Source organism: Strigops habroptila, chromosome 2 (genome assembly GCF_004027225.2).
Source record: "Strigops habroptila isolate Jane chromosome 2, bStrHab1.2.pri, whole genome shotgun sequence".
Lineage (NCBI taxonomy): Eukaryota > Metazoa > Chordata > Aves > Psittaciformes > Psittacidae > Strigops > Strigops habroptila.
Genome location: NC_044278.2, coordinates 10,645,793 through 10,662,654, shown reverse-complemented (window position 1 = coordinate 10,662,654; position 16,862 = coordinate 10,645,793). Strand labels below are relative to the sequence as shown.

Here is a 16,862-nt window from a genome sequence, read left to right as displayed (position 1 = left end):
ATGAGAAGCAAGCAGAGGAGGAATGGAAAGAAAAGACTGGAGTAATACTGTAACTAAAAATTGCTTCAAAATATTGCATCAGTCACAATAAAAACAAACATTAGAAAAATGTTTTCCTGCCATATAAAAAGAAAACCCTCACTTCACAGACAGTCCGGGTTACAAACCAAGGCTGATCTAAAATTATACTTGGCACATAAAGCAACAGAATTGCATGTAAATTCAACGGCAAAGACTACATGATCATACAAGTGAACACTGTCAGACCCAACTTCATCAGCTGGAAAAATATAAAGGAAAGCCATAAATTAGAGATACAATTAAGTCACAAGGGGCTTCAGAAGAGATTTTTCTAGTAGAAATGAAAGCAGTGCAAATGTGCAAGGTAGCAAAGAGAAAGTATTTAAGAATCACTACACCATACTTGCTGGAAATCTAAATCTCCTTCTAACCATCCCAGCAGAAGCTTGTCGCTCCAGGACCCCTTCAGACTCACACTCCCTCCTTATGCTATACTCAGTGCTGGCTACATCTTCAACTCTTGATTTCACTCGTCAAACTCCTTGTCTAGTATGCATGCTTTTTTTCTTTTCTCCTGAGCATGCTAACTTACTCGTCTTCCCCCTGACCCAATCATTGTCTTTATAAAGGAATATAAAGAAGTGTAACAATATCAGCTTTCACATTATACTGAAGTGTAAGAAACCAGGTTCCGGTACCTGACCAAAAGCAATCAATCCCAGGCTCTGAGGAGTTTGCTTGCAGTAAAGGTGAACAGTCCCTACCACAGGTAGAGTTAGTACAACAGCTAAGATTATTCTCGTATGGATTTAAATAGGCTTCTGCACACCACAGGATTGGAGGGAAGGGAGTTATTTGAAGGCAGGTTTTTAAAACTTGCCCTTATCCTCAAAATTCTATATTTTGAATGCGTTTTCTCCCCCCCCCGCTTCATTCCAGTTTACAGGTTCAGGAACAACAGGTCACACATCAAGTAACGATGTCACTTCCATTTTACCAAGATCTTGTTTTAAAAGCTACTTTAAATTTCACCTAGGTCCTAGCAGTTTTTTGGCATCTTGCAGAAGCATTTTGTCTTGAACCACATTCTCATGGAATTAAGCACAAAAATCTAGATAAGATGAGGTTGTTAAAATAAAAAAAAAGTCATTTCTATTCATAAACAGACACAGTCTATCTGTGGCAACAATATGAACATATTAAACCCCAAAAGAAGGTTTAGTGAGGTAATTCACTGAAGTACCACTGAAATAAGCAATACACTTCTACCGTGCACACTTCAAAAGATTTATATTAAAATAGAATTTGTTAGGAAGTCTGGGTAGACTTTCAAAGAGGGTGGTGTGGACAGAAATATTAAAACCAAAAAGCAAACAACCAAACAAAAGAAAATCCCCAAACCCCCCACCAAACCAGAAAACAGCCTACCAAATATGTTGGTGGAATGTCCTTTCCGGGCAATTGGTTTGAGCTCGTTATGTCCCCATCCATATTGCCTATAATTGTCCCAGGCATGCTTCATCATCTAAGAGATGGGGGGGGGGAAAAAACAAAAAGGATTTGATTACATTATAAAACTACTTTGTACAAACACAATATTTTACTCCTTATTTGAGACTTCATCTTTCATAGTCACCCCAGCACACTGATAATTACTTTGCTGCTATTTCCATCTGTTACAGAAATCAGATTATACAGCATGAATAAATTTGGAAACAACTTCACGTCTATTTGACTCGAGCTATAAAGCCTAATGCTCTGCATTAGGTAGTTTTCTTGTTATTTCTTTCTTTTCCTTAAACATACACACAGACATTTAAGAATTCAAGCATCAGGAACTGGTGAAAAGTACTGGCTAACGTCTAAGACACTAACCAAAAGGAAAAAAAAGCTACCAGTATCTGAAGCATAGGAGGGAGTTATTTACACTGGTGCATCCAAGTATAACCACACAATTTTGCAAAAGACAATACATTTTTTTATTAGCAACACCTATTTGACAAAGATACAGTCATACAGCCTCTACCAAAAGAAATGCCAGAAGCTTTGCTCTTTAGAAAGCATAATGAACAAAGCAGTATAAAATTATTAATATTTGCTCCACAAAACATTCTCAACTCTTTGTAACAGATGTTTCCATCACCTAGTAAGCAAGTTACATCTAAGAAACAAAAGGTCTTGTTGACCCACAAGCATTAGTTGTGCACATCAGCTGCTAAGGAGTGCTTTTCTGGATTTGCAAAAGCTTTTCAAAGTCCTTGCTTGTTGGTTACAGCAGAAATTCAGTGGCTACCAAACTGCAAAGCAAATATAATTAAAAAAAAAAAAAAAAATTATCAGTTACCTAAACAGATCAAAGCAAGTAACAGAAAGACTCCAAAAGACACTGCCCCGGACACAAGAACAGTTGGGAATAAGCCACATCTAAAACAGCGGCCATGCAGCCATATCCACAACATTTGATATATTTTTACATTACACCTTCAAAATGGTATTAAAATATTGTTAATATAAGGAAAAAAACCAAGAAAATGTATAGGACTTAAATCACAATCTCCACAAGTTTAAGAAATACTCTCTAAGAGGAGAAACTACGCTGACATAACTAACAAACCAAGACTAACCCTTTAAGAAACTGATTATACCAGGGCAAGTAAAGTTTTCATTACAATTTACAAGACTGTAGTTTTCTTATTTTAACCACAGGGTCACCATGCTTATAGAAAACAGGAGGGAATAAGGAGATGCTAGCTAAAAAGTCAAGTGCAGCCAGCTGCCTTAGCAGTGCTCCCTCACATAGATGCAGTTCTTTTACTGAGTTCAGGGTATAGTGGAAGTCAGCATCAAACTGCATCTAAACTGCGTGCTGAGACACGCCCTGTCTCCCTGCAACCATCAAGAGATCCCTGCCTAACCTACACAGCTGTAATTCCTTCAACTGTAAATCCCCTCTAAATTTCCCATGGCTCAGTTAACTCACACCCAGACAATAAATGTGAACCACAGCAAAGGTATACGCACAGGCCTAGCAGCTGGGGAGCACTCCTGTGTTAAACCGACATCAACCTAGGCACAGATGTCCCTCTCAAGATGCCAAAGATCTCACTCCTACTGTTTGCCACAGCCAGCTCACGTGTTGCTTTTTGTATTTTCACTAAAAGATTCTGACACCTGATTAGGCAATAATACTGTATCGTTTCTTTTAGTGTCATCAACCTGCAATGTAAGAAAAAGAGGATGCAAATATTATACTAAAAGAGGAGAGAAATGCCATTTCATTAGCATTCACAAATTCCTTACTGTTTACAAAGCATGTATCAAACTGAGCAGTTAATAGCCATTAGAATCTCAAGATGACTCAGGTAAAATGATCCTCTCTTGACAGGTAACAAAACTACAGCATGACAAACATAATAAAAGCCTGATCCCAGGCAGAAGTTCCTCCAAGATCTCTTACTAACCTTACCCAGAATCAACCTACAGATTTTTATATGATATCATTCATCAACTTAAGATCAGAGAATCGAGAATCACAGCCTCATTCGGCAGGAAAGGACCTCAGGATGTCTCTAGTTCAACCTCCTGCTCAAAGCAAGATCAGTTACGGGATCAGACTGGGCTACTCAAGGTTTTATCCAGTCAGAATGAGACAGCCAAGACCTCCGTGAAGTGTTCTGCTCTAACTCATGGCTTGCCAGTCCACTTTTAAGTCCTAAAAACTCCACTTGGGAAAACACAGACCTACAGTTTTAGAAGGCACTAGATCATAGCAGCCTTCCAGTATCTGAAGGGGGCCTATAAGGATGCTGGGGAGGGGCTCTTCATCAGGGACTGTAGTAGTAGGACAAGGGGTAATGGGTTCAAACTTAAACAGGGGAAGTTTAGATTAGACATAAAGAAGAAGTTCTTTACAGTGAGGGTGGTGAAGCACTAGAATGGGTTGCCCAGGGAGGTTGTGGATGCTCCATCCCTGGCGGTGTTCAAGGCCAGGTTGGACAGAGCCTTGAGTGACATGGTTTAGTGCGAGGTGTCCCTGCCCATGGCAGGGGGGTTGCAACTAGATGATCTTAAGGTCCTTTCCAACCCTTACTATTCTATGGGGAAACTAAAGAATTACTGACCACTGTGCTCTATGTGAGTTTGGTAACAGATGGATGTCTACACAATGAGGTGACCATGACATCGCAGATCTAACCAACTTGCTTCCACAAAAGGGAAACTGGGCTCCTGAGACCTTTGGATGTGTCAAATCTTTCATGAAGAATAATCAAATGACCATTGACATCTTATCTTTTTAAAAATCTTGAAGTGTAGGCAAACACCAGTATAGACCAAAACTAGTTAAGTCCAAAATAAGAACAACAACTTGTTTCCTCATGGCAGAATGTTAATTGTGGAATATTTCACTGTCCCAGTTTGCTTCTGAGAGGAAGGTACAGATTTTGTTACAGACTATTTAGTTCTGAGAAACCCCAAGAAAATTATGGAAATGAAAGGACTAAACCAGAATACATCACAGTCTGTTTCTATATCCCTAAGAGAAAATTCATCCTAAGATAAAATTCCATTAAGATAGAAACTGTAAAGGAGTCAGTTTCACCAGATTCATGAATTAATGCAGAACTTAAGAATACACTGCTGAGACCAGAAACTGCTGAACACAAGAGACTGACACAGTCGACTGCATCGTCTAAGGTTCTAAGATACGAAATCATCTTTTGAGGAGATTAAGCTCCTTTAGTAAACACAAACAAATGTTCTATACTGTCCCATCTGCGTCCCCCAGCAGTGTACAAAGAACATGGCGTTATAACTCCTCAAAACCATTTTGACTTCACTACACTAAGTTGTCAACTGATTTTTTCCAGATGAACACTGGGTATTACTCTGGGACACAACTCGCTACCACAAAGTGAGCAGACTTCAGGGTATCATGTTAGCAAATGACGGCATGTTACATGCAAGTGAGAAACCCCACAGCTCTTGTACACAATATTAAGTTTTGTAAAGATGACATGCCAAGAGATCTTATAACAATATAGAGATTTCTGTTACTGCCTGAGCTAGTAGCATGAACACTAAGACACAGCATCCATACTACTGGGAGCAGTTGTGCACCCAGAAGCTTTTGAGAGATAAAATATGACAAATGCGTTTGCTAGCTAAAAATTGAACAAAGGATGCCACTTTGCCTCAAGAAGTACAAGCAATGTGAACTCTTGATCTGAAAAAGCAGGATTCTCCCTGTGATTGTGCCAGGTAGCATTTGCATAGTGAAGGGTGGAAATGCTGAAGAAAAGATGCAGGTATAATAGGCTTTTCTTCAAAAAACCCTGGTCTTTAAGAGGAGAGAGAGGTCTCAGTAACTGACTGGAACATCAGCCCTAATAATAATACACAGAAGGTAAAAATACTTGCAAAAAACCACCCTCAACCCTTAAAGAACCCATGACAGAGGCATCTTAAGATCAGCAGACTGGGAATAACAAGCTGGTCCAAGCATGGACCAATAATTGTGAAAAAGGCAAGGCATAGATTTCCATAACTGAAATTTCCACACCTGACAGCAGTTCGTCAAAGTGAGTGCTTGGAGCTTGATGGCATATCATATAAAGATCTTCCAATCTGTCCACCAGAGAACAAATGGTTTTAGTGATGGACTTTTTACTGACACTTCTCATGCCAGATTTTGCTTTTGAAAGCAAAATCATTCATATGGGATAGGTCCAGTGAATACCAGTCTTGAAAATGTTTATTATGGGATGCACCACATACAACAGCCAGCAAGATGTTGTTGCACGTGCAACTTGATAATTCTACAAAAAGATGAATTCAGACTCTGCTGAAAGCAAGCCAGAATGGCAAGAAGCAGGGCATGTCAAATGAAAACGCTTTTGTAGGTACACCATTATCTGGATGCTTTTACTGACATTAGAACACGTTCATAGGATCTGATCTTCTGTAGTCACTAGGAAATCAGGTTTTTATAGAGACAGAGTGCTAATGATGCCTTTTGACAAAATCATAATTGCAACAGTAAAACGAGGTTACAGTAATTGAAAAGAGACTTTAGTAAGGGAGTTCTACCACTACAGCAGCAAGGTAGAAACAATAATTCAAACCACAGGCTGGCTCAAAAGCCGCTTTCCACTCCTCAAAAAAGGATAGACATGTAGCAAACAGAAAATGAGAGTCCTGAAAAATATGCAAAGGAAACAATTTACTGGCAAATTGCAATATTTACTGGTTGTGCCTAGAAATGAGAAGCTTACCCTCTTCCTGCCCTTCCATCAGGAATGTGAATAAGAGACAGCAAATATGGTTTGCTTTCAAAAGACTGTGTTCTGGTTAAGAGTAGGATTTCAAGAGATTTATATAAACCACCTTCAAATTCTGTTTTAAAATTAACCAAGGACTTGCTAGACAATATCACTGCTCAAGTGGCAGATTAAAAATTAATAACCACTTTCCTACTGTTTGTAGAGAATATTTTTAGGATATTAAAGAATGATCTTTTCCTTGTATAGGTACTCATATTTCTGAAGAAACCTAGAAAAATCATACAGGTTATTTTATTCTTCTGGGAGCTACAAACCTCTACTTAAAGAGAAATTATTTCAGGCATCAGTCCATGACTCCTTCATGCATTTCTGAATGCTGCCAATGAAAAAGTCTGTTTGGAACATGTTCCTAACACACACAGAAAGCTGAGGGGTTTTTTTTTACTGATGAATCTGGTAACAAATCAATTACTAAAATAAAACTGGTTACCAAACGTATACAAAATGGGAAGCTTGTCCTTTTTTGTTGGCAGGAAACACTTGAAGTCTAAGATGCCTGATGGAACTCTCAGGCCGGTGGGAACTGGAACAGTAGATGTAAAGATCTAAAACTTGGAGAGCTTACAGCAGTGAACCAACTGCTTAAGTTCGTACAAGAAAGCCAAGCGCTTTTTTCAACTTTGCGTGTCCTAATGATTTCAAGAGATACAGGTACTCATGGTTTTGACTGATCCTGTGGTGCTCAGAAAGCTCCCAGATCATCTTTGTAAACAACTAGGACTGCATATCAGCCAGCAGAAAGCAGCTCCTTTCTTTCAGTCCTGCCTTCTTCCAGTCTTGCCTTTTCAGGTATCAATCTAAACATCTTCATCAGCTTATCCATCTACCTCTGCCAGTTTTACTGTGTCCTTTTTGAAGCTGAGAGACTACAACTACATGAAAGCATGCAAGATGCAGAAGCACCTTAGGTTCACATGCTACAGCAAGAACCTTGCCTGTTTTCTTCTCCTTTCCTAAAATACCTGAATATTTGCACTTTTGTCTGCTATTAAGCACTACAGTGACATTTCCAAAGAACTATTATAAACACAAGCTCTCGTTCTCAAGTGGCCACAAGTCACGTCACAGCTTTTCATATTAAGCATGAAGTTGGAATTTCTTCCCTCTCCAGTCCAAATATGTATCATTTTACATTTAGCTGAGAAATCAAAGGGGAGATAATCATTCAGTCCCATGAGATTCTTCTGCAGCTTTTCAGTTTTCTACTCCAAATCTCCATGTTGGCAGCAAAAGTTGATCATACCACTCTTCATCCACTTACAAACTCTACATAATTGATTTGTCTAATTTAGAGCATGGATCCCCAGCACACATCCTCTGTGGTCTCCAGCATCATTTATCTGTACTCTCCAGTTCCTGCCTTCTAAGTAATTTCTCCAGGCAGGGACACAATCCCCCATCCCATGACTGCTTAGTTCAACTGTTCTAAGTGATGAACCTTGTCAAATATGTTTTTAAAAGTTATATATAACACCACATCTCCCCTTGTTCACATGCTTGGTGACTTTCAGGGATCTTCTAAAGCTTTGCGCATCATGACATCATTAAAAATATACTAGGAAATCTTATGTATCTCTGTGCTCAACAACCCTATTCCCTGTTCTAGTTTCTGTTAATCTGCAGTTCATTCATCAGGCGTAGGGGTCTGCAGTTCTTTGATCTCCCTTTGAATCCTTTTCGAAAACCGATGTCTTGTTAGTCACCTTCTAGTCCTCTGGTAACAAAGCAGAAAATAAGAGTAGGTGCTAGCAGTGCAAATCCAGAATCCACATCTCAGAGCAAACTGTTGTAAGTTTCAGGTATTACAGTATAGTCTATGTCTTAATGGAACACACCATAAGAGGTTACTCATCAGCTATAAGTAGCTCACACTGTGTATCAATGACATCATTACTATCAGTAATTCTGAGATGTAACATCATGGGGAAAACTCTATGTTAAAGGACATGCTGCCATATGCTCTATGGAATTGCAGGAAACACGCAACATGAAACAGCAGAAATTATGCAATGACAACTAACAGGAAGCAGAATTTTTACTGTATTTAAGAGGATGCTCTTGCTTTCCAATCAAAGTCTCCATAGCGGCAAAAAACATTGTCACTTGTGTAATAGATCTTGTATAATTTAATATAGACTTCTCTTCCATCTAGCCGTAATTCATTATTTTTGCTAGCAACATCTCCGTAGCAAGGTCAAATCAGGTATCTCAGCACCTTCTGGGTTTACCCAGTTCTGAAAAGAAGTCATTTACCTGGGGTTTTGCTCATTTTTCTTTATTATATCAGGGAAGTGAAATAGAATCATAGATTAGGAAGCACTGGAAAGGACCTTAAAGATCATTTAAGTTCCAACCCCTCGAAATATCTCCTTGTATTCTTGATTTTATTTTACATTTATGAATTTTAAATATTGCAAACGTGCTAGTTCATTGTTGAAAGATAGCTTCTTCTCACAATAGTCTGGAAAAAAGGTATCTTTAATAAGGAAGACCTTCCTGAATTTTTAACATGCTTCCAAGAATGCACAAGTGCTGAAAAATTCTGTAATTACTACAACTTGTGTAAACTGACTTATATTTTAAATATCCTCAAACACAAACTTGCATTCCTTATTAGCAGCACATTCTAAGTTACCAACCAAAGCAATCTATCCAGATGTGCAGCTCGAATACAGCCCCATCCACATTAGGAGGTTTATTTTGATCCTTCAGTTCAAACTAAATAAATACACCAAGCTACAAAGTTTCTCATAGACATAAATTGAAGATTTACAAATGGAAAATGAGTTCTTTGTACAAATCATCCCAACATGCCAGGACACAATTTTGTGCAGGGCTATTCCTAACTTGCCTGTACTGGCTAAAGTGGTAATTGCACAATTTTCATTCTAATGTATCCATTGAAAATTAGTTTACCAACAGGCTTGATCACAGGGAGTCCATCCTTACATTATAGACATTTTACTCGTTTAATAAAAATAAGATAAGCATTAGAAAAAGACAGTTTAGTAGCCATCAACATGGTGAATTACATTTGAGAATGCAGAATATAGAGAATTCAAAGAGTGCAAATAAAACCACTTAATAAGCAATGTGTGCATATATGTATGGATATACATATCTACGTATCTGTATGTATGGAATCAAACACTTTCATATGCACACACACTTAGATACAAAATGTGTGTGTTGTATATTTTACACAAAACACACGGCAGTGTATGTTATCTTAAATACTGAAAAATATAGGTCATAACACTTATTGTGCTTCATTTCTATTGGGATCAGTGTGCTACAAAACACAATGCAAAACTCTTAAAACAATAGACATGTATTACTAAAAGTTGATGTCCTGACCAACCAGAAATCCAAGCAAGTTTGATCAAGTAAACAAAAAGAGTATAAAGTATCAGCAATAACAAAATTGTTCTGAATTGGTCTCAGATGCTGGAAAAGGTCCCCCAGTCACAGAAGGCAACCTACTTGGCTAGGTCAGAAACAGTGCAATTACAACAACATAAATGAATAGTAACTATGAATAGAGAAGTTATGCAGCATGAAAAGACCTTACATGATTAAGTATTTCTTCTGCACAGCTCTTTTCTCAATAAGCACACAAAACAGAATGCAGGTAAAAGGACGCTTACTATTTTTAACCTGATTTCTTGAGAATAAGGCTTATGCAACCTTGCTGTCTGTATATATCTTTTGCCATATACATTTGCAGTAGCCTTTGAATTTGAATCTGTTCTCTCACTAAACCTGATTTTACAGAGTTGGAGGAACCAGACACCTGCGATCTCTATGGGGTCTACAGGGAGGGGAGAAAAAAATTATCTATGGCTAGATAAGGTAGACAGACACAGATTCACAAGTTTGTACCCCAACAGAGAGGAAGGCTGTTATAATCCAACCCTTTATTCATTGAGAGAGGCAGCATTTAGCATGCAGGTGTATTAGCCACTCCTCCCAGTTCTGTCTTCAGCAAACTTGCTGAGGGTATATTCTGTCCCATCATCCAGATCATTAATGAAGATGTTGAATTAAATTGGACCCAGAAGCAACCCCTGGGACACACCACTAGTTACCAGCCTCCAAATAGACCTCAAGTAACTGATCACCACCCTTTGGGCCCAGCCATTCGCCAGTTTTCAACCTGTCACACTGTCTGCTTATCCAGCTCATACTGTATCAGCTTCTCTGTGAGGATTTTATGGGAGTTACAGAAAGTAACATAGTTACAAAAGCCTTACCAAAGTCTAGGAAGATAATATCCACTGCTCACCACTTCTTTACTAAGCCTGTCATTTAACTGTACAAGTTCATGAGGAGAGTCGACCATGATTTCACTTTCGTCAATCCATGCTGGCTACTCCCAATCACCTTGTTGTTCATGGGCCTGAGAGTATTTCCAGGATTAGCTGCCCTATAGGCTGCCCAGGGATTGAGGTACAGCTGCCCAGCCTTTAGTTCCCTGAATCTTCCTTCTAGCCCTTCTTGAAGGCAGGAATGATATTTGCTCTCCTCCAGTCTTCAGCCACTTCTCCCAGTCCCTATGATCATTCAAAGGCTACCAAAGGTCTCGCAATGACATCAGCCAGCTCCCTCAGCACTCCTTGGTACATCCCATAATGCCCACAGACTTATGTATCTACAGTTTGCTTAAGTATTTCTTCAGTCAATTCTCTTCCATTAAGGGTGTGTGTCTTTCTTGCTCCAGATTTCCCAAGGGGCACGAGGGCCTAGGATTCCTGAAGGCCAGTCTTATCAGCCCAGACTGAGGCAAAAGAGAACCTCAGCTTCTTCCATGTCTGCTGTCACTAGGTCCTTCGCCTCATTCAGCAGCAGGCCCACATACTCTTTAGTCTTCCTTTTGTCACCTGTGTACTTATAGAAGCCCTTTACCTTGCCTTTGATGTCCCTTGACACATTGACTTGTAACTAGACTTTGGCTTTCCTAACCCCATCTCTGCAAGCTTACACAGTATCTCTGTATTCCTCCCTGGCCCACTGTCCCTGTTTCCACCTTCTTTATGCTTCCTTTACATATTTGAGTTTTGAGAGAGGTTCTGGCAGTTCTCCCTGAATTCCTGCTCATTGGGATGGACCGCTTTTGAGCTTGGTGGAAGTGATCCTTCAATATTAACCAGCTTCCTTGGGCTCCTCTTCCCTCCAGGGCCTTATTCCAAGGGATTCTACAAAGCATATCTTTAAAAAGGCCAAAGTCCACTTTCCTGACGTTCAGGATTGTGAGCTTACTTTTTGCCCTTCTCCCTCCTTTCAGCATCCCAAACTCCATTATCTCATCATCCCTACAGTCAAGGCTGCCTTAGAACTTAACATTCCCAACAAGCCCCTCCTTCCTTGTGAGCATGATGTTTAGTAGAGCACCTCTCCTCATTGGCTGTAATACCATTTGGAGGACTAAGTTGTCATAAATGCACTCCAGAATACTCTTGGATTGCTTATGGATTGCTGTATCTCCAGCAGATACTGAGTTGAAGTTCCCCCATAAAGACCAGGGCCTGCAAACATAACGCTGCTCCAATCTGTCTGTACAGCACCTCAGCTACTTGTTGTTCCTGGTCAGGTGGTCTACAGCAGACACACACTACAACAACGCCCATAGAAGTCTGCTCTTTAATATTTACCCAAAAGCTCTCACTTGGTTCACCATCCATCCACAGGCAGAGCTCCAAGCACTCTAAGCTGCCCTCTCACATAAAAGACGACTTTACCCTCTTGTTTTCCTGGCCTGCTGTAGAGTCTCTAGCCCTCCAGTGCAACACTCCAGTCATGCGAGTCATCCCACCACATCTCCATCCATCTCCACATCTCTCAGCAAGATCCCAGCTCTGCAACTGCACAGAAATCCCTGACTCATCATGCTTATTCCCCATGCCTCATTCATTATTGTATATGCATTTCAAAGAGGTATCCTGGCATTACCCAGATTTCCAGAAATGGTTCTGGGGATTTTTCCGTAATGGCGCCTTGTAGGCACTTCCTTGCTTATATGCAAATACTGGGTGACCCCGCTTAATCCCTGTTTTGTTGATTTTGTGACCCCTGTCTGTCACATCACTGCAGGCCCTTTGCTCATCTGCCCTGCCAGTCACTTCCCACAACGCTGCTAGTTACCTTGTCTCTCCCTCCCCATCATTCCTAGTTCAAAGCCCTCCTTACGAGGTCAGCCATCCCGCTGGCAAAGATGCCTTTGTCCTGCCTTAGTGAGGTGGATCCTCTCTCACAGACAGAAAACAGTATCCCATGGTTGTAGAACCCAAGACCCTGGTAACACCACCAGCTCCATAACCAATTGCTGACAAGCACTGCCAGTGCCCTCTTCCTCACACCCTTCCCCTTTACTGGCAGGGCCAAGGAGACCACTACCCAGGCCCCCAGGTCCCTCACAATCACACTCAGAGCTCTGCAGTCAGTACATATGCAAACTGATATCTTATACATACCGACTTGGATGTAAAACTTACACATCCATTCGTTTCAGCACTTCTGAGAGGACTCTATGGACTTTAACAATCCAAGGACACAAAACAAATATTTCAGTGTTTAGAACAAGGTGTATACGCAGACTATCCTGCATGGGATTAGTACAACTATTGGGTGCAATACATTATTTTAACAAGAATCTGAAATGAATGCTCAAAGTAAGACAATACTGTGAAATCTTAGACTGAAATGAAAGAAAACCTGAACCCTGAGAGAGTAAAAGAATTATGAATTTTTCCTTATAGACTGCGTAAAAACTACCTTCTCAAGGAAACAACTCATTAAAAAAAGAGCACTATAATGATTACATTTAAACTGCAGAAAAAATATTAATACCATTTAAAGGACATAATAATGGATATTAAGTGCAAAAAATTCCAAGTGCTCATGCAATTTATACCTAATTTAACTTTTAAAGTAAGCCAGTGATTTCCAAAAGATGAGTTCTGTTAATTTCTTTGCATTAACCAGAATAAAAAGACACATCTTAAAACCTTTCTAGAAAATTATACAAGTTACATGCACCCTCTTACAAAAGCACTTATGCCTTACTTTGAAAAGTAAAAGCACCTTTTACTTAATATGAAAAAAATCACTAACATATTAATACAAAGCCAACGTGTAGCAGCAAGAATAATTAAGATGTGTTTATGCTTTAAACAGCAGTTATTTAAAAATCATAGCAGTTTTTAAAAGCCAGAACAGCAAGCTAATATACTACAGAAGCGCTACAGACAGCATATATAGCAAGCAGGTGGAAAATCTTTATTTCTCAAAGTTGTCACTTTCAGAATATAAATTAATCAGCCTACTCATAAAAGGTCCTTATTGAAATAACTGAATTAATAGCTTATATTAAAATAGATGAATTATACAATTCTGCGAATGAGCTACAATTGAGAACACAATGTAACACTAAATATAAACATCAGAACCAAAAGACACACAAAACCCAAGACATGCAGATTCTGCTCCTGGTTTATTCTATGATCATAAGATGCTTCCCTCTCTGTGCTCAGTAAACATTCTTCTTATAGAAAGCTTTCAAACACTTTACAAAGCTCTCTTAGTAGCATTACACTTTTTTTTTTTTTACTTTTATAAGCACTTATTAAAAAAAAAAATCAAAATATGTATTTTAAAAATATTCAAGTGCTGCAAAACCGCTTCTTATACAAAGGTCTGTTAAAAAGGGACTTTACCAAGTTGGTTTTTGGAAAGAAAAAGTAGCAATAAATTTTCTGTAAAAATGTATAGAAACTAGTTCCCTGTTTGAATGTTTTCCAGTTTTCTCCCGACTGCAAAGGCCCACGTGCGTGTTACAAACTACCCCCAACAGTCAATTCTACACAGTTTGTCCACCATTTGATACTAGTCAAAGTAGGCTATATAAATTAATTCTTTTTTTTTTTTTTTTTTTTTTTTTATTTAAACAGCCTAAAGCTGTTCTGTAAGAGTCAAGTTCCTCAAATATGCATCAGAACGCTTAGAAGTCAACCAAGGCATGAGCCAAATGCCTTCTCAGCATCACCTGCAATTCTGGAGCCATTTATGCAGCCTTCAGAGAGCTAGAAGTTTCCCTGTGCTATTTTTCTGGTCTCGATCCAGGCAACCATAATGTCTTGCATGTCAGAAATGCTATGTATGCTAGGTGTAGACCTATGTTAGAGATACCATTTCCTGGAACTTGTTCTTTCTTTCCTAAGTCTCTATCTCATCTACAAAGACTATTTGTATTAGTCTACACTGGTTACAAAAAACAGTGAGGCCAAACAAAAATGACAATGTACCAACAATGGGTTCTTCAGCATTATTATTTGTCCATTCTCACTAGCACACCTTCCACTTCTGTATTCTACACCTTCACACATCTAGCTGTAGAAGTGATAAGCTGCTGCCCTACACCAAAAAAGATTAACAATCCTGGAGATCCCCTAGTAGGTACAGTACTAACAAGACTGACTCTGAAGGCAATTCACAGAACGAAGACGAATTTCCATCATGCTAGTGTGATCCTGGACTGTTCAAGCACTGCGGTCACACTATTGAAGACTCATCAATACAAAGGTAGGATTATCCTAACTGAAGTACCCACTTGAGGCATAGTCCCATAAAAATCTTTGGTCTATGAAATTGTAATAGGAGCCATCAACAAGTTACGCAATAAAAAACCCAGCTTGTCATCGTGACTTACACGTAGGTTGATCACCAAAAAAAGTAAGCCTTTTAAAGCACGAGATTTGTGGCAACTGCAGCTAAGGATCACCAGAGCTACTACCTGGTTATCCTTAGTCACAAACTACCATGGATTCCTTACTCACAAATTGCTATACTCTCACGTTTAAATCAGCAAAAAATATCCAAACTTTATACTTATGTCACCACGAAAATTGCCATTCTGTATTAACCTATAGCTCCTCATCTCCTCTCAGTCTACATTCTGACCAATCCACCTCAGAAATGCGTATACCAATTTTCAACCCTACCTCCAATTCCAGGCTTGATCTATAAGAACTTTAGTTGATTGTTTCTTCTGATTCTTCTTTGTTAGCTGAGCTCAGTCCTTTCACATTACTTGGTCAACTCAATTTTATTCTACCCATTAAATCTATCAGTGCCAAACTCAAAAGGTATGTACATATAGTAATTTGTAGTTAAAATTAAGAAGTGTTGACAACTACATGACCATACCGTTCACTGTTCACCTTCACCCTACAGAAGACATTTCGAAAAGCAAGATCCTCTGTATATTCTCAGAGGACAAAGTTTGAAAAGCAGTAGAACCTTTTGAAATCCACAATTCAGTGCTGTCCATGGGAAACAGCCCTAACCAAGTAGGGTCAAGAGGGTCCAATATCACACACAACTTCTCAGCCAGAAGTACTTTTGCAGTAGCTAACAGAATAGGCATGCCTTCCGGGAATGATTTGCTACTTGAGAGATTCAAGTAGTGATACAGCTCCATGATGCATCACTTTTATCGTAGGCAGTTGTCTGTTATTTGATAAGAGTGGATTTCATCTAGTCATCATTAATACACAAAGTAAAATACCAACTTGGGTGATCTACTCACAGCATGGGACACTCTCCAGCTGCAACTCCTCCCTATTACAAGGACAGGTATGACTGACCTATTTTTGTTTAGTTTTATGAGCTAATTAAACACAGATTACAATAAAAGACTTAGCTGATGGAACTGTCAAGTGCTCCGGTCCTGGATATTCTTTAGTGACAGACCCCGGCCTTGTCTACCTCTGGCCTGAACCCAAATTTTAGGCATAAAACTAATGAGATTGTAGGGGGAGTGGGGAGGGTGGGGGGAAGTGGCTTCAATGTTCCTGCCATCCCAGTTAGAAGTACAGACTCTGAAAATGCCTGGCACTAATAACAGGAAATTAGCATTGCCAGGGCAAAAGAGGACAACAAATCTCACTGCAAACCAGGAGCGGAAAGAGTAAAACCAGAAACAGCAATTCCCACAGATAAGCTGCCACAGAACCAAAAGCCTAAGCATCTTAGTCTGAATGTTTTATAGGTAAATGATGCAATCTTTTTAAATTAAATCCTAGGGTTCAGATTCGCTTAAATCTTATTCTGAAAAACATGTCATAATTCAGTAATTTGCACATTTTAGCAGCAAGTCTTTATTTTCAATCCGCTTTTTCAACATATTTTAAAATATCTTGTGTCACACTAGCATATCCCTTCGTTTAAATGGAATCTGACAAAGTCAGACTCTGCTTTAAAGATGCAATTGTTGCTGTTCCGTGTGTTAAGGACAAACCCACTCTGAACCCATACCAATAAGTTGAAGAAACCCTTAAAATAACTTTTAAGTTGTTATACAGTGAAATATTAACACCCCAACATGCAACAATGATATTAATTAATACTTGATGTGCACTTTTAGCTTACTGTTTATTGAAAAAGATTTTTGCAGTCCTCTTTTTAATATAAACCATAACAGCAACTAAACAGCATATAAATAAC

General features: G+C 39.1%; 1 protein-coding gene across 2 annotated transcripts in view; it reads right to left on the bottom strand.

The window, feature by feature from the left end:
- The window catches only part of MAN1A2 (mannosidase alpha class 1A member 2), a 141,947-nt gene that overhangs the window by 95,042 nt on the left and 30,043 nt on the right, over positions 1-16,862 (bottom strand). For both annotated transcript variants that reach the window (XM_030471971.1, XM_030471972.1), the window contains exon 3: positions 1,450-1,546. In XM_030471971.1, the coding sequence (XP_030327831.1) occupies positions 1,450-1,546 (97 nt within the window). The remainder of the gene's footprint in view (positions 1-1,449; positions 1,547-16,862) is intronic.